Source organism: Xiphophorus hellerii, chromosome 22 (genome assembly GCF_003331165.1).
Source record: "Xiphophorus hellerii strain 12219 chromosome 22, Xiphophorus_hellerii-4.1, whole genome shotgun sequence".
Taxonomy (NCBI): domain Eukaryota; kingdom Metazoa; phylum Chordata; class Actinopteri; order Cyprinodontiformes; family Poeciliidae; genus Xiphophorus; species Xiphophorus hellerii.
In genome coordinates, this window is record NC_045693.1 from 15949587 (window position 1) to 15971690 (window position 22104).

Here is a 22104-nt window from a genome sequence, read left to right on the forward strand (position 1 = left end):
ATAAAAAGAATCTCCTTGTATTTTTGTTCCATTTGAGCCACATAAATCTGCCGTTTTTCAACATTCAAAAGCAACTAAAAATCTGTGCAACCTTTTCCTAAACATCTGTAAACCTTCAGCTCATTAAACCACTTGGACCTAACGCCCTCTGGACTTAGTTTCTCTGCCCTCTTTCTATCTCATCCCCTCCTGAGATCTTCGGAAGCTTCAATGTATTGGCTGTTGCTTCTCATCTTAGTCTCACTCGTCCGCTTTCGCAATCTCAATCCCCCATCCTTCCCACTCCACAACCCGAACAGAGATTTTCTTTTCTTACTCACCACTCCAAACCGAAGATGCCGTAAAACAGAGTGTCCTGTGGGGTGAGGCCATGCATTACGAAGATGCTGCGCAGCATGTTAAAGTGGAAGTCGTACTCGGGCAGAGAGCAAGTCAGTCTCGTCTTTAGGAAGGACGTCCATCGTTTCTGGAGAGTCAAATGGCCTCCTCGGTCTCCCTGAGGGACAAAAAGGAGGAGCAGATGAGGAGAGGAGAGTCATGTAAGGCGAGGACTACAAAACAGCCAATGTGTCAGGAAGACATTTACAACTGATGTGGGTAGGTGTGAGGTGCCATGCTTCATATCTGTAACACCTCTAGAAATCCAGAACTGAGGGCGCACAAAAAAAGGGGTTATGACCCCCTCGTGGAATTTCCTTCCCTTGTATCAGATCAATAATAAATGTCAAAGCCACACACACAACTGATACAGACATCCTTTTATGATAACAATCTTTAAAAAAATTTATTTTGAGCTGAAGTTTTTGATACTGCACAAGAAATCTTAGAGTATTTCTATTATAATAAAACAGATTGATTTGTATACCTCCAAAAACAGCCCCAGTGAGCTCTCTTCATTACAGACGAACAACAGGGTTATAAAAGGGAACAGATGGCTGCTGCCTTTCAGGGCAGCGGCAAATGTTAATCATTCACATTTTTAAAAGAAAGATGCTAAACAGCCTGTCTCACTTGCATTCATCCTCTTCAAACCTCACTGGCTCTGCAACTAATTCATCACCAACCCAGTCTGTTCCTGTAATTATGCCGCGCTCCTTGACTCTAAATGTGCCTCCCATCCCGCCCCTCGTTTGTTACATCAGCTAAAAACTTCACACATTTACCCTGATGAATACATAAGACCTTGAGTCTGCACTCACCTTACAAATTCGGGCCACACGAGCAACCCTGCTGTGGCTGTAGGTTGTAGATTGCTCCTGGCTCTTTTCAGTGAAGAAGAAGTAGATTTTATCGTCATCTCCATTGCTGCTGCCCAAACTCTCCCTGACAAGAGCTGAACCCACAAAGTCCGCCTCTGCAAGGAAGAAGAGATGAATTGACTCAAGCTCTGCTTTTTACAGGTTACAGCACCTAAACCATATTTATACCTCTTAAACATTTCCCATTTTGTTTGTCACTTTATGGCAATAAAATGTATTGTATGTTATTATATTTTTATATGAGACTAAATACTGCATAATTATGAAGTCGAAAGAAAAGTGTGCTCCGACAAAATCCTTTCTTTTCTGCAAGAGTGTCAAAAATAAACCCATGTTTGCAGTGTCCTTAGTTTGATAAGAGGTGTGTAGGGGAGACAGCAAATATGTAGAAATGTGTCCCATGGTCAGATAAGATCAGTGCTGAATATACCATGCACTATGAATCACGGAGGTGGGAGCATCATGTTACGGGGATGCTTTTCTTCACTGATATGTTGAATTGAACTAAATACAATCCTTGTAGAAAATGCATCACAGGCTGGGAAAGGCTTGAGAATCAAGATAAACTTAAACATCTGAAACTAAAATATGATGGAAGCATTTTGATTTAGTTAAACTGGCTCATATACTCCAGATTTAAATCCTACTAGGAATCCTTGGGAAAATGTGAAAATTGCTTTTCACGGATGTTCTCTATTCCATCCGATTAGATTTATTTTATGAAGTTAAGTGAGGAAAATCATAAGTCTATAGATGTTAATCCCCCCCAAGTACATACAGATGCAATTGCCAAAAAAAGTGGTTCTACAACATAATTCCCTTCCCAATTATGAAGTATTTTGTATTGTCACATAAAATTCCAATAAAAAACATTGAAGTTTATTGCTTCATTGTTTTAATACTAATAAATTTGCAAGCTGATGTACTAACTACAAACATTTTTGCCTATTTTGGAGTATGGAGTTGCTTAACGTATTTGTATTTGTGTCCCGTTTAGATGTAATAAAATTAAAAGTGCCATTACATACTAAATTTGCTATATCAACTTATTAATCAATCTAACTGTGTGCTCGTTCTCATTAAGACCAAAAACATTACATTGTTAAACAAATTGCTAGGGGCCATCCAGAAACACCATCATAATGTTAAAACACTTTAAAACACATTTGGATGGCGCAATCTTGCCATCCAAACGTGATCAAATGCGTCTATTTCAGGAAATGATCTCACCGTTCAGCCAGCGTGTGGGAGCATTCTCTGTCTTCAGAGCGGGAGTTGGAGCGTTTCGGCGAATATCTGGAAAGCTCCAGAAGTCATACCGGGAAGCTGTGTATATCTGCTGGTCTGAAGCAAAAACAAGGTTTTGCGTCATCCAAATTTGAAGACAAATTCTTTATGAAATTGAAATTTTTCATGTGGCTTACCTAAGATGAGGGCAGTGTAACCTGTTATTGGCCCATAAGGACATTTATCTTTGCCTTCTTCAGGCTGAGAGGACATAACAAACCTCTTTTCATCCTAAAGGAAAAGCAGAGAAACTTTTATTTTGAAACCAAAAACATTAGTTTTTTAAAAAGTAAGTAAATAAATAAACAATACTCAAAAAAGCAGTTTTTGTAGCTAAAACTTAAAATGAATCTACCATCTATAAAACATGTGATATAAATGTGGTGGATTGCTGAAGAAAGAAAATGTATTCATGGACATACAACATATGCACAGAGGGGCATATAGGCGTGAGTCCCACACATGTACAGGTGCGTAGAGTTAAACCTCTGCAAGAGGCGGATGTGATTGAAACACTCTGTCTGAAAGAGGAAGAGAAAAAACACACTTAATTAAAATAAAAGGAACAAACAACAATGTGTGCATTTAAATATCAGATGTAACATTACAGCAAATAACAGCATTTCATATTAATGAAATTCATATTACGTGTGCTGGTTTGTTAGAGAATGAATTACACTAAATATAAATTTACTCTTTGATTCAAATGCTTAATTGGAGGAAAAGCTCTGTAATATTGGCTACATCCAATAAGGAAAGTTATTCTCAATAAGCAATGGCCGTTAATTTTAAATATGGACAATTATTTTACATTTATCTGCTACATTTCGGATATTATCCACTTATGTTAGGAAGCAAATACTTAGGCACGTCACTTTTAAGCACCAAAACAATTGGACCATTTGATTTAATTTAATTTAGTTTTTTAACCTTTGTTCCTAATTATATTTCATCCCTTTGCTTCAGCTTGAAACTGCTGGATGGATGAAGCTTAGAGAGTATTGAACATTTTGACACATAACACCGGGATATGGTGATAAAGTGCTTCAAACATTTTGAAAGGATGTAAAAATGGGCCAATAGCCTTATTCCCCAGAAGAATTAAAGATTTCACCAGCATTTTAACTAAGAAAGAGAGAGAGAGAATAATTTGGCAACTGCATTTTTTAAGAAAATTTAGTTTTTTTTATCATTACAGTAAAAAAAATAATAAAAAAATTAAAAGGAATGACAGGATTAAAATAAGAACAAAGAGCCAACCTTATTGTCTTTTCCCTTGAGCACACACTGAAGCTTTTGCTCAGTGGAGGCCTCCCACTCGATCTATACCAGACCAAAGAACATAAAGCAAGACAGAAAAAAAACACACCATTGAACACTTGAGGATATTGAAGAAATTACCACACAATTGATGGAAAATAGATTTCCCTTTTGTCACCCCGGCATCTAAAATGACTACTATTGAGTAACCAAACGTGTTTTATGTTATGTAACAGATATTTAGCTGAGCCCACAAAGGAGATGGAGGCACAGGAGCGCTTGTAATGCAGTGCTACACACACACATAAAAACATTTGAAACATAGAGCAGAACAGATGGAAGAAAACACTTGCTAATTGGAGTCAAATTGTTTTGTGGAAGAATCCAAGACAAAGTCATAAAATAACTTCAAATATTTTTTTTTCTAGGCTGGTATATAAAACAGCTCATATTAGTGGCTTTAGCCCAATAAAATATTAAGAAACACTTATCTTATGAAACCTAGAGGCTTTTCTTGGCTTAATATTAAAAGTACAACTCAAATTTGAAGCATTTCATATAGCCTGAGGTAGCCGAGTAAAACATTCAACACATAAACAGCAAGAAGTGTAATGTTCATTGTGCCACCAGCTAAGGATATAGTTTAATTGCTCTTTTTATTATGAGTTACCTCAAGGAATATCTAAGCCATAACAAGTCCTAGAGATGTTTACAACAGCTTGACTATGAGAGTGTTTCAGTCAATTCTCCACATAAATACACCAAAGGAAGTCTGTGATGAAAGTTTAATGTCTTCTTCATGAATACTGGCAACAATTCCTGCACCCATACAAACATTGACTTTTCGTTTACTGCTCTGCCTTTGTTATATATATATATATATATATATATATATATATATATATATATATATATATATATATATATATATATATACCGTATATATAAAAACAGGACTACACAATCCTCCATGTGACCGCCAAATAAAGATGTTTTATAAACCTTTCAATAAAGGTGCTTTTTATCGCAGTAGCATAACATGCTGAACATTTCAGAATGATCCAATCTTTAATTTGAGGATCTGTCTGTAATAAGGAAACCTATCCACAGTGAGAAATAGTTGTTCTGGACAAAACTACAAGTGTTAGAGTTATGAAACAACTGAAAATTTAAGAAAATTAAAATTTTAATTTGAGTTATTTCATTCAATGTATAAGACAAAGGTAACCTACTGTAAAGACAATAGTTTAAAGTAAATAAGAAGAAAAACATGTAAAGATATACTAACTACTAACCTAGGTCAAACTATAACCATCATTTATTATTGCTCAGCATTGACCTAAACAAGCCTGCACTAGGAAGTACAAGGAAATACAGTTTAAACATTAAACATCATTGAAGTAAATTATTAACAACAGAATTAAACATTAGGTATTGGGTTTTTACATATATATTTATTCATCTGGTAAGACTGCATTGAGATTTATGTACAAATTAAATTAACGCAAAATTCCTTTATTTGTTCATTCCTGAGGAGAATGTTGATGCAAATTAAAATCTTTTTCTCAAATGTATGCAGCAATTAAAGTGGCTGCAGCATAATAGTGGTCTGCTTTGCTTCGACCTCAAAATGAAACATTTTGGATGTTTTCTTTCATAAGTTTCCTGCACTGGGGAGCATAAATGAAACAGCAAAAACTGTAAAAAAATACATGCCATGTGAGCACAAAACATGCAGCAACACAACAAATAAACAAACTCACAGTGAGAGCGGAGCTGGCTGAGATGTCAGAGGCATTCAGAGCGAATACGGCCCCACGGGCCCCCACGTAAAGCCGCTCACTGTCAGCCTCCAGCAGCATCGTGCTGTAGTTGACTGCAGAAGACTCAAAACGCCTGTAGCCCTCGAGACCTGACGGGAAAAGAAGATGAGAAGAGGACAAGATTTTAATGAAGGTGACTCCGTTTCTGCTGATTCTGCAAATAGGAATAATGTCTGGTAAACATACTAAAGTTTCAGTACATCTTTAAGCCACTCTTGCTCAGTCGAAATCAGCAGCATAGAAATATTTACCATTCATGAATGAGCTTCTAAAATTGCAGAGGTGACACATTCAAAACCTTTCTATTGTAATTGGACTTCCTTCATTTATTTCTGCGGAACATTTCTGTGAAATAACAATAGGTACGGTAGAAAAAGCCACTTTTGTACAGCCTCACACATTAATTGCTAGGCATAAGCACAAACTCTTTTCACTGGGGCCATTGATTATACTCTGTCTCTATGGGAACAAATGCAGGTTCAAAAATAACCTGGCTCAGAAGAAAAAGGTATTCTCCATCATTAGATTTTCATCTTCACGGCTATAATGTACACGGCAAGGTAAAATATTTGTTGAGTGGTGATTAAAGTATAAAAAAAAAAAAAAAAGTAAAATCTGATAGGGTTTTGCCCACAAACATGTCATGTAAGACATATTAAACCTAGAGACAGAGAGCTTTCTCAATCTGATCTGACAGGATGAGGATAAAAAAGGCAAAGCAGAATTTAATCTTGGATGATGGATTTCCCACAGCAGGATTTTTGAATGTTGATGCAAAATCACAGAGCAGGTGTTGCTGTTCCTGTCTTCCTTTACAATTTGAAACTTTTATTCAGTTGTCTGAAGAAAAATACTTGAGTTAAATATATGGGTTTGGTTTTTTTGTTTTTTTTTTCCAAAAAACATGTTTGAAGCTTCTTCCTTGATGATTTTGAATATGATCCATCCACATTTTTCTTTTTAGTTCCTTTCTTTCCCATAGTTACAATGTCCCCACCATCTAGAATGTAGTGAAGAGAGCCAAGGGAAGGACCTTGCCATTAAATAAAGAGGTTATGTGATTAAACAGTGCTGGATAAGAGACGCTGGTTTGTGGCAGGGTGCATTATCCTGTTGAAAGAGGCCACAGTCATCAATGGTTACCATTTACATGAAAGGATGTAAATGGTCTGCGACAATGCTTTGGTAGGTGCAGCTGTGCAACTACATACTTCTGAAGTGCATGAGGACATATTGTAGGCGACTCCACCCCACCACCTCCATCCTGCTTGGAGGTGGTGGGGTGGTTTTCAATGTGCAGGTGTATAAATACGACTTAGTCACGGATTTATGGTGACGTATTTTAATACGTATTAAAAGAAAATAGTGTAATATCATAAGTAGTAAAACGAGCATTATCCAGTGCTTTACACATGGACAGCTGTTACACAAAATGCCGAAGTAATTTATCCACCATAACTTTAGCACTCCCATGCATCACGCATAGTGCATACTCACATTTTACCACCGGGTAAGTGGTATGTAGGTGGTAAGTAACATTGACCTTGCAGGACACAAGGCTGCCCGGCAGAGCCTCACACTGTTTGTGCTGGCTTGTTTTGTTCCTATAGCACATCTTGGAACCATGCATTTCTAGGTAAGTGATTCACTCGGTCATCCATGAGAAGTGAATAAAATAAAAGAGTGGGTCAGAGCTTTCATGCACTTTCTCTCAGAACCACCAGTTTGATTTAAAGTAATTTGCTTGTTGCATTGAACCACCCAGACCAGTCTTCTCTGCCCAAACCCCTGTCACTAATTCACCATAGTTTTTTTTTGTTGTTGTTGTTGCTTGGACTACTTTTGAAAGATGCTGCCCAACACTTAATTAGTGTTAATGCGCAACACTAACCTGCAGCTCCTAACCTGAGCTGCAGGTTAGTGACGTTATGACTGAGTTGTTTGATTCATCGGGACGTGGCCTTTGTCAAACTCTCTTACCCATGCCCATTTTTCCTGCTTCTAACATATTAACTTCAATGACACAGTATTTACTTGCTGTCTAATGTATCCCTCCCACTAGCAGCTGTAACGATGAAAAGATAATCAGTGTCATTTACTTGGTCTGGCAGTTTCTGCCTGATAGGTGTGATCTTATCCAATTAATTTTTCCAGCACTCATCAAAACCTATGAAAAGGTCAGGATAATTTTATACACAGATCACTTGGCTATAAATCAAGGTGCTACACTAATAGCACAAACATTTGAAGACAAAGTCCAATTCTATTCTGCAACCAAAATGCAGCATCCAACGAAAATATAAGGCTGATCGTATCTGAGTTCATCCAACATCCTCAGTAGAATGTTCTCTGCATTTTTCTTCTGTCAAGCTAAACACTTCCATATCCTCTCTCACCACTCCTTTGGCCTTTCCTGACTGGAAGCTCAATCTCCAGCATATTTCTCCAAATATACCCAATATCTCCCTCTCTGTGCAAGCAAACTCTGTTTTACCTTGATATTTCTATTCCCAAACTATCCATCTTGAGCGGTGCCTATGGATATCCTCCTCCTTGCTCCTGTCCATCCTCAGCATTCTGAACACAAATCTCAGCTATTTTTTTTTTTTTTTTACTGCACATGACTACCTTTTAATCAGTGGCATAAAACGTTGCCTGGAATCACAGCTAACATTTATTTAATGTTGTTTTGACTCTGATGCATATACTTTAGCAAAACTGTTGAATAAACACAGAGTTATTTGAGTAATATTTACAAGTGCTAATTATCTCAGTATTATCAATTTTCACAGTTTTTCCTCTTTTAACAGTAACACAAGCATAACAAACCATTTAAAGCTGGTTAATTAGTCAGGCTCTAGTAGCCACCCTGCAAGCAGCTGCTTAAAAACACAGCCTGTTTCCTCCCACCCCCAGTTTCCACTCAATGACAAGTCATGTCTGTTGCACATAGAAATATTCTGAAGGAGTGAAATTAGCTTTTTTTTTGTAAGTGAGGGAAAAACGTTGGATCATCTAGCAGTGTGCAGCAACAGGTGGGGGAGGGAAAGTGAAGCGCTGCTTCATGAAACAGCTGAAAATTTCCTGGCATTTCATTAAAAGTACACTGATCTGCAAATAGACTGAGGCAAGTTTGACACATGGCTGTTTAGCACCTTGGCACCAGTGTCAATACCTTGACAGCAGAAACTGACCCGTCTGCTCTCATTTTTCAGTAATTTCCACACATTCCTCCTAAAAGGAAAATGTGTTTCTTCCGTACTACTAAGAAAAAAGTGTTGGTAGCCCAGTGAGCAGAACTGTTTTACTGTGTGTGCAAAACTCCACTCACTTTGGCAATTCATCAGAAATTTCATTAAAAGGTAATTTAGCTTTTTAAACAGGGTGACAGAATAGCTTTTGGAACATTTTGGAGCAATAAATCCTTAATGAGGCCATTGTTTTCACTAATGAGGCCATCAAGATCACATGAAAACCTGGCTATTCCCTCTATTTGAGAGGGTAGTGGTCATTAGTGCACTCTACTGCCATTCAGTGTGATTGTTCGTGAGAACAGTTTATAAGCCAGATTTTTGAAACTAAAGTTTTAAAACTAAAAGACTTTTGGATGAGAGGTGAAACATCTTCAAGATACCAACAGAAGTCCAGTTGCCTTCATTTATAAAGGAGTCATCACAAAGTGTCAGCAGATGGTTGAGATTTCATAGTTGAGCATACCGATTTCCCAAGTTTTTCGTGACAAATTCCTTCATTTCCCACAATCCAAAATACTGGCAAGTTTAATGAGATAATTGGGGACATTGCACTGTTTCTTCACCACCACGGCAGCCACTGCACACCTTATCAACTCGGTGTCACACACAAAACAGTTCAACGTGAACACTGTTTCCTGCCAAGCAGTTTATTGTGCGACTAGACCACCATGTCGAGGATGACTGAAAATCTGCATGCAGATGACTGCATCTGCATCAAGGTAACCAAAAGACCTTGTGAAGATGCTGTCTGAAGTTGAGAATGCATTCACAGAGGAAGGATCGATTATGCTACAACCAGCATAAAAAACCAGGTAAGTCTGCAATTGACTGATTTCTGGACACATCCTGTGGTCTGATTAACCTGGAGTTGAAATGTTTGGCCAAGATAAACATTGTTACACCTGAAGGAAAAAGAGGGGAAGCTTGCAAACCTGAGAACATAGTTGTGGTGCACGGGTTTGGTGGCATCATGTTTTAAGGCTGTTTTGGTGCAAAGTGAACTGATGCAATTTACAGAATAGATGACAAATTAAGAAAATAACATTAGATGGAAATACTGACACAAAATTTCATCAAAAAACATTAGCAAAGATATTACAGATTGTGTACAAATGGTGCTATAGGTATCTAAATTCCTGGTTTTAGCTGCATGTCACTCTCCGGTTTTCCAAGCTATATTTGGATGGATCTGCTTGACAGTCCAAGATACTAATGAGGTCACATGAAGACATTCAGTACAATATGTGTTCACACGCAGACACTAACAACAGATGTTAGAAACTTGCTTGCAGCAGAAAGTTGTGCAAGTTCTAAACATATAATCTATCAAGAGTCCACTTAGCCTGAGTAAACATGACACCAGTGTCAATACACACAGACATCTCTGAGCCTGTAAGAACCAAAGCAATATTTGGAAGCAGCTTGTGATGTACAGCTAAGTCAGTGTCTAATTAAAATACCCGCAGAGATTGATGCTGAGCAGCTTCTACGATCAGGTGCGGTAATTTTGACGGCAATTAAGCCATATAAATGCAAAGACAATCTACTTCTCATGCCTGCCAGAGAACGATGTAGCCAAAAAGAAATGTGTCATGAATCCACCAGCCACAGTCAATTCACTTCCCTCTGAATATTGCATGGTTATCACGGAAGCTGTCATTAAGATTCCTATCAGCTGCTCTGAAACACAATGCTCTCTGTTCAGCTGAGCAGAAGTCATTTCCTAACCTGAGCTGCTCCCGGGTCTTCAGGTGTCTACTTTTATCCTTTATTCTCAGCAGAAACAAGAAGAGTTCTCGTTCTCTGGGGGATTTCAGAACAAGAACTTCTCCTACACAGTATGAGCATCTCATTATGGGAGAAGACAATGCATTATGACTGAAAAAAAAGCTGACTTTTCCTCTAAGCAATCCAAGCATTAAGACGCATGACATGTTGTTTGAGTGAGGACTTGACAGCAGGAGTAAAGAACCTCAAAACATTCTCACTGGGAGTGTGGCACACCACAGAGAAATTTATCAGGGCTGCTTTACAATAATAAGTCCCAAAAGCACATTTTTAGCTTTGGCTTACAAGAGCATTGCAGAAAAGGCTGTCTGAGTCGGGTTGTGAAACAAAAAGGTTTGAGCCAGTCACAGAGAGGAGCCACAGTGATGTTATTTACTGAGCAAACACTTGGAGGGACCTCAGCTGATCAGCGCAGTACACTGCGTTCAAGGAAACACACACCCACACACGCACGTGCACGCCAAGCATACAAACACACACACACACACACTTATTGAACTTCAAAGCATTGGACTGTGACGTGACAGCACAACGCACAAGCTCATGCTCTGCCGACAGACGTGTTTACTGCTCACCTTTCTGACATTTCCATGAATCTCAGAGCAAATTATCACAACACCTGACAGGTTTAAATTAGGAGAGGCTTTCTCGCGTTTTTTTCTCCATTTAAAAGTCTCCCCATCACCCAAATGGTTGGAAATTTATTTAAATTGATAAACCTAAAACATTTTCACCTAACATGATTTTTTTTGTTCTTTTTTTGAAGAGAAAATAGTAAAGTTGAAATGTTTGTATGCACAAATGATTTGTCTAACCACTCATGTTTGAAAGCCTTAGTTTTAGATTGCAGAAAAAATAAGTATTGAAGGTATCAGGGGAAAAAAAGAGTTTTAGTAAAGGGCAAAAGATTCATACTCCTTGAACTTTTTCACATTTTGTCGCATTGTAGCCAAACACTGAACTCTATTTAATTGGATTTGATGTGGCAGATTGCAAAACACTCATTATTATCAAGTGGAAGCATAATAATACATTCAAACATGTGGGATGCCTTTGTATTCAGCCAGTCTGAGTCGATATTTTGTTAAATCACCTTCACTCCAATTACAGCTGCAAGTCTGTAGGGTATTAGCTGCCAGTTTTGCAGATGTAAAGACAGCAAAAAGTAACTTTCACACATTCTCAATTAGACTTATCTAGATTTTGACTAGGCCATTCTAACATGAATTTGGTTACAGCTATATCATTTTAATATCGATCTAGGGTCTGCCGTTATGTAAGGGAGAGCAGGTTCAGGGTTCAACTTCTGCTGAAGTTGTTTGCTTTGTGTTGAACTGCTACAAAAGGTTACAATAACACACATTCAAATTTATGATTGGGAAGCAACAAAATGTAAGAAAGTTAGAGAAATATAAATTATTTTTCAAGGCACAGTATCAGTTTAATAACGTAATACAGTGAAAGGAGAACAGTCAGCAACAACTAAGGTGACACCAAGGAAAAAATACAGAAAAGGATATTTATGTTGACTTAGAGATCTAAGCAGACAAGAGGAATGGATTAAAAAGAATTTGTTTAAGAGGGTTGAAAGGTTGAACGAGCACAAATTATAAAAATGAGCTACACATAGTCACCAAGAGGGGTTTAAATAAAGAGGAGTAATGGGAAATATTCAAAGAAATAAAACTGTTTAGAAACAAGTGGAATCACTTGAAAAACTCTGTAAGTTGCATTAAGAAATTTTCAAAAAAGTATCAAAAAATAACTCCTGTTATAACGATTCACACATCCTTACACATGTCCTAAGATAAAAATTGTATACCGCCGTTTTGCACCACACTACAACAGTTGTCATGGTTACGGTGCTTCTCGACTACTCTCAGCGAAGTCAGACACCCTGGATCCTCTGCAGGGATCCAAGAGAAAGCAATTCACACATCTGCTTGTGTCTCCACCGCACCTCAGGCTACATGCCATCGCTCACAAGGTAAGTAAATAATTATCACCACTAAGCACAAGAAGAGTAAAAAAAATCATCACTGTCAAAGGAAGAGATACAATGTTTATTCACAGGAGTGAATAACTGAGATGGTTAAAGAAGGAAAGAAAAAAAAACAAGAATGGAGCCATTTTAAGGTGTGAAAGAAAGAAGCGGCAAAAAAAGATCTTAAAAATACAAGGTCAAAACATTAAAATTTTAACTGTTAAAATTTTGCATGAAGTTTTTTATTATTTAACTGAGCCCGAAGTGGCATTCAATATTATTCAAACTTTGAATGGGGGGAAAGAAATGAAAGAAATTAAAGCTTTTAGGTAAATTTTAGATGGTCTTAAACCCTTGGTCATCATTTGCTCACATTCACCTTTGGTATAAGAAAATTGTTGCAAACTTAAAAGCATTGGAAATGGTTTGATATTCCTCAACCCTTGTCCTCATAATAATGATGATAATAAAAATATATGAGCATGAGCTTTTCTTAACAGCAGCACAGAACTAGGAAAGTTACATGAGAAGTTAGTCACACATGCTAACTGTAACGAAGATAACAAACACAAACTATTGAATTCAATTATTTCAATGATTTTCAATTTCTTATTGTGCAGAAATGTACTTCTAGGCTTGTCTTCATTTTACAGAGTAAAGCACACAACCTGACATCGGCTGGTTAATTAGATGGGCTATCAGCTGAGGAAGAGCCTGCAGTCAGCTGCTTAACAGTCATGCCACTTGAAACTTACCAACTCTAGCTTTAAAGCAAGATTACCTGGATAAGCGTGAAGGGTAGAGCTGCTTTAGTTATGCCAAGACTGTAATCAAAAATACCTCCAAACAGATCAAATTTAATGCTTTGCAAGCCAGGAAAATGTGTAGCGTCTTTTTATGCCAGGTGATGCGTGGCGCAGAGCAACAGGTGGGTAAAGGGAAGCATTGTGTTATTCTATAATCCATATATACAGAGGAAATCTGGCTCATTCTGGGACTTTCTGCATTGTTTAATAAAAAGGACTTTGAACCGTAGGGATGGTAAGATTAAAGATTTGAATGTCAAATCTTTGACATTTATGGTATACCAGACCAGTAACTGGTCCATTCCTAACAATGACAATATATTAATGTAACAGATGAAATAAATTAGTTAACATCGGTATTGGTGTTTTTACACATGGTTATCACACAGAGAAAATTTAACACTGGTTCATGCCAGGTTACAAGCTAAGAAACACCCTGAGAGATGGAAACACTACAGTAAAATACTAATCACAGAATATTCTCAAACATTCTTCTGGAGAATATTTTCAGATTGCAAAAACCATGAATGTAAATCTCAGCAGACATCCTTACCGCTGTTCAGGACGGTGACACGTGGAGTCACGTCCAGGTCCAGAGGCGTTCTGAATGGAAAGCCATTCGCCACTGCACACAATGAAGTGAGCAAAAGGAGCATCGCTGCCATGAAGTGAGCTCCCCGCATCTCTGCTGGGCGTCTCTTAGGGTAGAAGCTCTCCTTTAACAGGTCGGATGTGTGCACAAAGACTGTCACCTCTTCAGACAAACACTCGTGGGCTGTTACTCTTTTCCTTCACTGCGGGGTTCCTTCAGTGTGCAGAAGCAAGGAGGGAAGAAGCCTGAAATAGTAAAACGCACACAGAGCCAGTGGAGTTAATAGTCTGTGATTGAGAATGGCAAAATAGGGAGAAAAAGTTGGTGCAGCAGGGTTCAGTCACAACAAATGAGCTGATGCATAGGTTGTTCCAAGAAATACATAGAAAGTGCATTTGATCAATTAAAACATATCATGTGCTCCAAACTCTCAGAGCATTGATTAAGAGAACAGCAATCTCATAATTTAATAAAAAAACACAACTGAAAACAGAAACATGTATGCGTCAACATCCCAACCCTAAACTTGAGGGTTAAGCTGCAGAGAAGAGTAATCTAGATCGATATGAGGTGAAACCAGTTCAACAGTGCACGTACCTTAGAGGAGACAAACCCACGAATGGATGAATGGTGAAATATGATCATCTCTTCGAATTGTGTAGGGGTGTGTGTGTGTGTGTGTGTGCTGTGACGTGAATGCCAATGTTGCTTCTGCAGAGTAAGACCCTCTTCAGGAGCAGTGGAAGATGTGATAGCGAGAGGAGGAAAGGGATGAATTGTTTGTGTGTATCCCATGCACCAGTGCCCTCACCGACTGACAGAGAGAAAACACTGGCACACACTCTGAGGAGCAGCGCAAGCCTTGTCCAACCTTATTTGCAGTAATGGTAATATCTCTCTTTCATTTACTGCCTCTCTTTTAAGCAGTAAAGGAGAGAGACACTAACTGCTCCCAGATCCCAATGTAAGCAGCCACACTCTTCAGCACTTTCCATCAAACAAATCATGTCCAAGTCCTTCAAGCCGAGAGTCCAGAGTTTTTGCTTAATATACCACACAGACACGAAACCAGGCACAGCATTAATCTTTTGATCAAAAATGAGAAAGATAAAAAGAAAAAATATATAACAGGTTGAAAAGTAAAGCTATTGGTAGTGGAGGCAGTGACTACACCTTTACAGAAAGTCTCTGTAGTTCTCCAAGGCTAACACCATGACAACTGGCTTTAACGTTGCATAATTGTTAGGAAAATTGTATTAGTAATTATCAAATATTTGTTGTATCATGTAGCTTTGTAGTTACATTTTAGATAATGTTTCTGTGTGTTAAATAACTTTGATTCTATCCTGAGACTTCCCTGGGAAATAGAGGTAACAGCTACTCTTAGCAGCTGTTGCCTTGCAGGACTTCCTACAAGACAGAGGTGTTAATTGCTCCCAGCAGAGTTTTACATGCCTGACAATAAACTCTGCTCTGTGCTTCTTTGTGATACAAAGCCGTTGCTTTGAAGCTATGCAACGTGTCTGGAGAAAGAAAGATTTAGAGTATAGATAACATGTGTCTAGATTAGTGAATGTTATTTAGCGCTGCAACCATGTTTTGACTCCACCCTTTTAGAGTTGCAGCGCCCCGTGTGGCAGGGTTTCCTAAAGATCAATAAAAGAGAGGAACAGACAGATGTGTTGCAGAGTGGTTGGAGATTTGTGACTAAAAGCACATCTCTGTCTGCTCTCCTCGCGAGTATAACAGAATCTAACTCTCTTGTCTTTCCTGTATTTGTTTAAATTGTCTCTAATAGGTATTTAGACCTGACAATAATGCAGCAGCAAGAGCGATGCACTATATCTGTGATGGTGACAGCAATACAAAGAATCAGAAACTTGAGTTTTATTGTCACAAAGAGAAAATATGGGCTCTGTCAGACTTTGCGTTTGGGAAAAAGTTGCATCATCACGTTCCTAAACAAGAAAAATCACTTCCAAAGGTAGAAAGGACAGGGAGTAAACCTGTGATGTCTTTGGTTTGGAGCTTGTTCTTGCTTTTTTGTTTTTTTTTGTGGTAATGTATCATTTCTTCTTAACAGAAGGTCAAACTAAACCACCTCTTTGACAAGCCAAAGTAAACTGAGATTAGTAGTCAGCCACATGATGATGCAACAGCGATCTGCGGGTATTTATAGAAGAAAACTCTCTGCTTTGTTGGGAAAGTATTGATTGGCGGATTATCAGGATTCCTTATAAGTTAGCTGCCTTCATTTACACACCAACATTGTGTAGGAATTAGCTGAAGGTCTCTGAAAGAAGGCTCCTACACTTAGCTTGTAAGTTTCCAAAAAAGACAACTTCAGACCCTTGGAAATATTTATGCTTCAATGTAGCCATCTTTGATTCAATTCCCAATCTTGGGACATTCACTCCTTCTCTTCATGCTGATTTAATGTCTGAGTAAATGTAACAAACTGAGTAAACATAACAAGTGCCACAAAACCTAAAAACAATTAACTACAGATGGTAAACTATGACAACATTCGTGATAAACCTCAAACCGTAAAGTCTTGTTCCAAACATTAAGCCTAACAAATTACCAAATTAATATCAGTTTATTAGACCAGAATGACAATAAGGTATAATATTCCCTGTAACAAGCTAGGGAACATTTAGGCTGCTATCAATATTCAACATTGCTGTTATAGCCGATAACCAACATTGATCAATATTACATATATTTTCCTAACCCGTGAAATAAAGATTTCACCGCTGGAATAGCTTCTCTGCTTCAGTTAGACAGACCAGTACATTAACTGATACCGATGTCAATACTGATGTTATGTCATGCCTATAAATGCCAAATAAAGCAAGTGAGTTTTGTTCCTCCTTTACATGTGATATTTAACACTCTCTGCAGAATACAGGAACCATACCTTACAAGTCTGAGCAGACCAGTTAGGCTGCAAGCAAGCCCTGCTGCTGTTTTCAAATTCTGCTTGGTTCTTAAAGGTCAGAGATCCTCACCTCCTGACATGCAGAAGATATGTTCAGGTGTTTGGCAGGTTCTCATCACTCCTAGTAGCATGGCCACGGATTGATGAGACCAGTGTAATCATTATGATAACTATTAAATATGTATTTACACTGGAGTTGTCTGACTGGACTAATTTTAGCAGATTTTTATTTTCAATATTAACTCAATGTTAAAAAGATATGGTAAAGACATTAAAGCTGTGATAATTATTATGTTTTTGTGCAGCAATAAGAACAATTATTGTTTTTCTGTTCTAAATAGAAACAGTCACATCATGTTATCTATATTTATTTGGAGTGTTTATTTAAATATCATGTTTACTTTCATGTTTTTATGCAGTAAGAATCTAAAAAAAAAACATAGCTATACTTAACATTATTAACATTTGATTTGCTAATGAATTTGTAATTAGAATTGTATGATGTCAGGAAACCATTTCATTGTGAGACTATTGCTGATTATAGTGATGGTGTGTCCATCAAAGCCAGTTGAAAAAAGTTCTTAGGATTCAGAGTGTTGATGCACAGTACTTAAAAGATTACATCCAACCAGATGTCAAAGCAGTCCTTTGCAACTGCAATTTTGCAAACGCTCTATTTGCAATGTAAATCATTTATTCAGTACTGTTTTGACAATGTTATTGTGTGAAACTCACTGCCAAAGGAACCTAAAGGCAAGAATGCAAAACAACAATAAAAAACAGGAAATTAATTTAAATTATGTCCTCAAAAACACGCTGGCTCTGCTTGTATATGTTGCCATTTTATTGTCTCACCGCCTTGCAAAACTTCCACTTTGGGTTTGTGACGGCTTTGCAAAGAAAAACAAACACCACATGTACAATATCTTAAGTACCGTAATAAAAAGCTCAGCAGCTTTAATAATTGGCACTAGGAAGAATCATTTCAACCAGCGGACCCTCAAGCTTTAGATGTCTTAGTGTAATAAACACAGAATGTCTGAAGTAAAAATTAAATCAACTGAGACGTTACAGTGAAGGCTTATTGATCTCTGCAAAAGGATGTTAATTTAGAACCAACGGGAAATTAAACTCAAGTTGATGGCTTCAAAAATGTGACTTTTAGATTTCTTATGGTCCCCTAAGAACAAGAAAAGTGGAATGTCAAACTTAATCTATAAAAGTGCGGCTACTTTTTATGAGTTTCTGCATTTGGGAACTATTCCCATTTCACTAATGTTACAAATTTACTCTGCTGAGGAGCAGTTACTCCAGCCATAAATCCCCCCAATGGATGTCAGCTGTAATGATTTGTAAGATTTCTCAATCTTGTGTGAGTGTCATCTAAAAAAAAGCCAACAACAAGAAAACAGAAGAAGTTGCATTCAGGGACACTTTTATTAATCATTCACTTATCTCATGGACTCTGTAAAACAGATTGTCTTGATCTAAAAGCAGTCAGGCAATCAGCATCCTATAATGGTCCTGATAAGGAAGAGCAGTTCTTTATGGGTAAATGAAATTTGAAAATAACAGAAAAGAGAAAGCGGGAAATAAAATTGCAGAGAGCAATTACTCAATTTTCACCACTCTCTATGGTCAAATATTTCTGATTTCATCTTTCTGGCCTGAAACTCAACAATTCAGGAAACTTTAATTTGCAGGCTGGCAACCAAGCAATAAGCCAAAAATGTGAGAAAACATGGAGCCAGGTGACCTTTCTAAGCTGCTGATCTCAGCCCCCAACATGCTCTCTGTCCTGTGACATTCATTCACAGAAATGATTTTGTCAAGCAACCATAAAGTGTCCATGGACTTAAACAGTGGAGCACGGTGGTGACAGCTCCCTTAACAGACACCACTTATCCTAAAGAACATATAAAGCTGAATTTCTCAGCGTACATGAATGTGCCTGAGCAACAAAGCAAAGAAAAGATTACAGTCAAAGTTACTGAGCTGTGCTTCAACCAATAGATAGACGGCTTTAAAGCCAGCAGAACTGAACGGTACTTGTTCACAATTCTGCAGCTTTACATGTTTTACAGGCGCAGTGGTGAATAAAACACTGAGCTCTGTACATCCATCTCCAACACTAGAGTTATTCTGATACAGAGGGTTAGCTGAAGACAAAGCTCTCTCACTGAGATGCTGTTTGCCATCATTTGTTTAGAAAAAATTATTCCTGTTTTATATAACAGAAATAAGCTTCTCTTTCCATTTCAGGTGTGATATCAGCCTAAAAACCCATCAAGAGTCGCTGGCCTTAAATTCATAATTTCTGAGGGCATACAGGGACTTGCATCTTCTGTGAATATAATAATCTTATAGTCGGGTATTGCAGATATGATTTATAGCTAAAGAAAAAAAAACAAGATAGCTAAAACAGCTAAAGGGTGTGTTAGGGTCCCTAATTATTTACTTGCAAAAATACTAAAATGACCACATGCAGACTTGGGTGTTTTTGCGTTAATCAGCAACATCCTTTTATCTTGAAACAGTCCAGATGACTCCAGGTTAATTCCCCCCTTTGCCGATCACTCACATACATGTTGACATTTCACCCCATCCTATTTCCATTTCACACTTCTCAACAAACCTTTTCACAGCCATTTCTTGAATAAATGTTTATTAAGTATTTTTGCTAAATGGTGAGGACAAAGAGTCCTAAAAATGATCATATCCATCCATTCATTAATGGTCTTTACCCCATTATTCTTGTGCTCTTGTGCTTGGTTAGTAAGAGGCAGAGTAGACTGCAGGTCTCTGGTCTGGCACACAGTCACTCCTAAGGACAGCTTGGAGAAAACAGTAGGTCTAAAATGCTTTTGGACGGTGGGAGGAAGCTGGAGTACCCGAAGAGTACCCATGCCTGCTCATGGAGAACATGCAAACTTCATGCGGAAGGAGCCCGGGATTTCCTGCTGACAGCCAACAGTGCAAATAACTAAAGATTTTATTCCTCATCCTATTCTCATTGATTGGAGTTCTGATCCCAGTTTGGGTCCTTTGACTATTACGAAATATGGGCTTATGACGCCTGATCAAACTACAATAACTCATTGTTATTAATTTATTTGTAGCGTGCTTAAATTTCTATACATAAGGATATTGAATTTGACTGAATTTGAATTTACGAAATGTCACATATGAAAAATCATACATACTTCACCAGAATGCTCTTTCCCAAAGCTGCAAGAACAAAATTACATAATTTTACTCTTGCAGCAATGACAAACATTCTGGGCAGAAATTGTTCTTGTGGGGTGTCAAATATTGTGCAATTGGTCAGAAATTTAGAATAGTAATTATTGACAAATGTTGCACTGAAGGACCTCTGAGGACTTTCTAATAATTCTGAATTAGAGAGCTGGAGAAATATAAAATATCTTCACCAGAAAGAACATTGCTCCAAAAATTATTTAATGTTGCTTTAAAAAAATATAACAAACAAGATAGAGCAGCATGTCTATCAAGCAGACAACTGCAGATTTTCAATCTGAGAAGACAGCTTGACTAATTAATTATCTAATACAAACTATAAAGAGCAGGAAAACCAAGAGGCATAATACTCTGACAATACACAAGCTTTTGCACAAAAGTACAGCTAATTTTAGGAGGTGAATATTCTAATTTTATTCTGGTGCCTAGGTCTATGAATGAAAAGAACAAACAACAACATGTTTTAAGTTACGTTATTTAAAAAACAGTAACAAATCTATTATTGTAGCTGAAGAATTAATAGTTTCTTCATCTACAAGAAACTGCAGAAACATGTTCAGAAACATGTTCAGTTTCTTCAGTCGTAAAAAGTCATCCCTTCTGTCTTTTAAAAATATTTTTAGATTATGTTACATATTTAAGTTGTTTTTGTTGTTTGTTTGTTTAAATACCCTAAAATTAGTTAAGGTTATCACAGTATTAAAATCTCATGTGGGCCCTTACCATGTTTACAAGTGGCAATGTGGCCGGATGACTTACTCCTACTTGAAACTAGATGTTTTTTACAGTCAAAATTTATTTTAGCCATCAGTATTTATCAGGTCTGGCCCTTTGGACTCCTAATAAGAAGAAACTGCAGGATGTTGACTCACTCAGAACTTAAAGATCAGATCAAAGACTCTCTGAAAGAGTCCAAGCAAACATCTAGATAACAAAAGAGTTGGAAACCAGCTCTATAAATGTTACCAGGCTGATCAATCAAGCCAAGAATCTCCATTAAAGAGTAGATAATGGAGTTTATTTGGTTTACATGCGCTTCTCTGGGAGCTTAATTACTAGCTGGCATGTAAGACACTGTCCAGATGATGACTGGGTAACACACTTTGAAAGATCTATGCTCCTCCTGCACCTTGTGTGTTTACAGTGCATGCTCTCAGCTGTCTCCTTCATATGTGGATCCTGCATAGATAGGTCTGGGAAATGTAAAATTACTAAAAGTCACCCCTGAAAAGTCTAGATTACTTAACACCGCAGTCATGCAGAGAGAGACACAAAGGGTCAATGGATGTTTTCATTATACAGACATGCAATTTAAACACACTGCGGGGAATATAGTGAGGTGTCACCCTATGTTAAATTAATATCCCTCACGATAAAATACTTGTTCCACATCGATTCAAGAGAATAGCCTATATGTTGTTTGGAAAAAAGAAAATAAAGAAACAAACATGACAATAATGTGTCTAGAATTTGATCATGATAGGAAATTGTCAGAGTAACAATTAAAAGTACCACAATAAACCAGAACCCCCCCGAATAAGACTATTTTCGTGTAAGATTTAGTGTATCTTACCTAAATTCGTGTCCCGATTCCTCGAGAAAATGGATTTATCCGTTTCCAGCTTGTCATAATCCAAGTGGACTTTAGCCGCTCACTCTCAAACAGCGACTAATACTCAACAGCTTCTCCGCTCGGCTACCGTCATCAGGTGTCCCGCCCTCTTTTCACTTTCTTTCTATTAACCTCTGAAGCCCTTTATTTTTCCTGTTCTCAATAATGAAACGTTATGTTATTATGCGAAACCTCATGGGTTACTAGCCTACTTTCCAAGGTAATATTACCAGGTGCAGG

The 22104-nt window shown here is 37.6% G+C and overlaps 1 protein-coding gene across 2 annotated transcripts in view; it reads right to left on the minus strand.

Annotated features, from left to right (window-relative positions):
• LOC116713464 (semaphorin-4G-like) overlaps positions 1 to 22104 on the minus strand; it is a 33562-nt gene extending 11458 nt beyond the window's left edge. For both annotated transcript variants that reach the window (XR_004337871.1, XM_032553634.1), the window contains exons 1-9: positions 21826 to 22104; positions 14015 to 14298; positions 5570 to 5718; positions 3807 to 3869; positions 2969 to 3067; positions 2684 to 2777; positions 2490 to 2603; positions 1200 to 1354; positions 321 to 496 (exon numbers count right to left, since the gene is read on the minus strand). Coding sequence is in view for 1 of the 2 variants with exons in the window: in XM_032553634.1 (XP_032409525.1) it covers positions 321 to 496; positions 1200 to 1354; positions 2490 to 2603; positions 2684 to 2777; positions 2969 to 3067; positions 3807 to 3869; positions 5570 to 5718; positions 14015 to 14144 (980 nt within the window). In the remaining variant the exon portion in view is untranslated. The remainder of the gene's footprint in view (positions 1 to 320; positions 497 to 1199; positions 1355 to 2489; positions 2604 to 2683; positions 2778 to 2968; positions 3068 to 3806; positions 3870 to 5569; positions 5719 to 14014; positions 14299 to 21825) is intronic.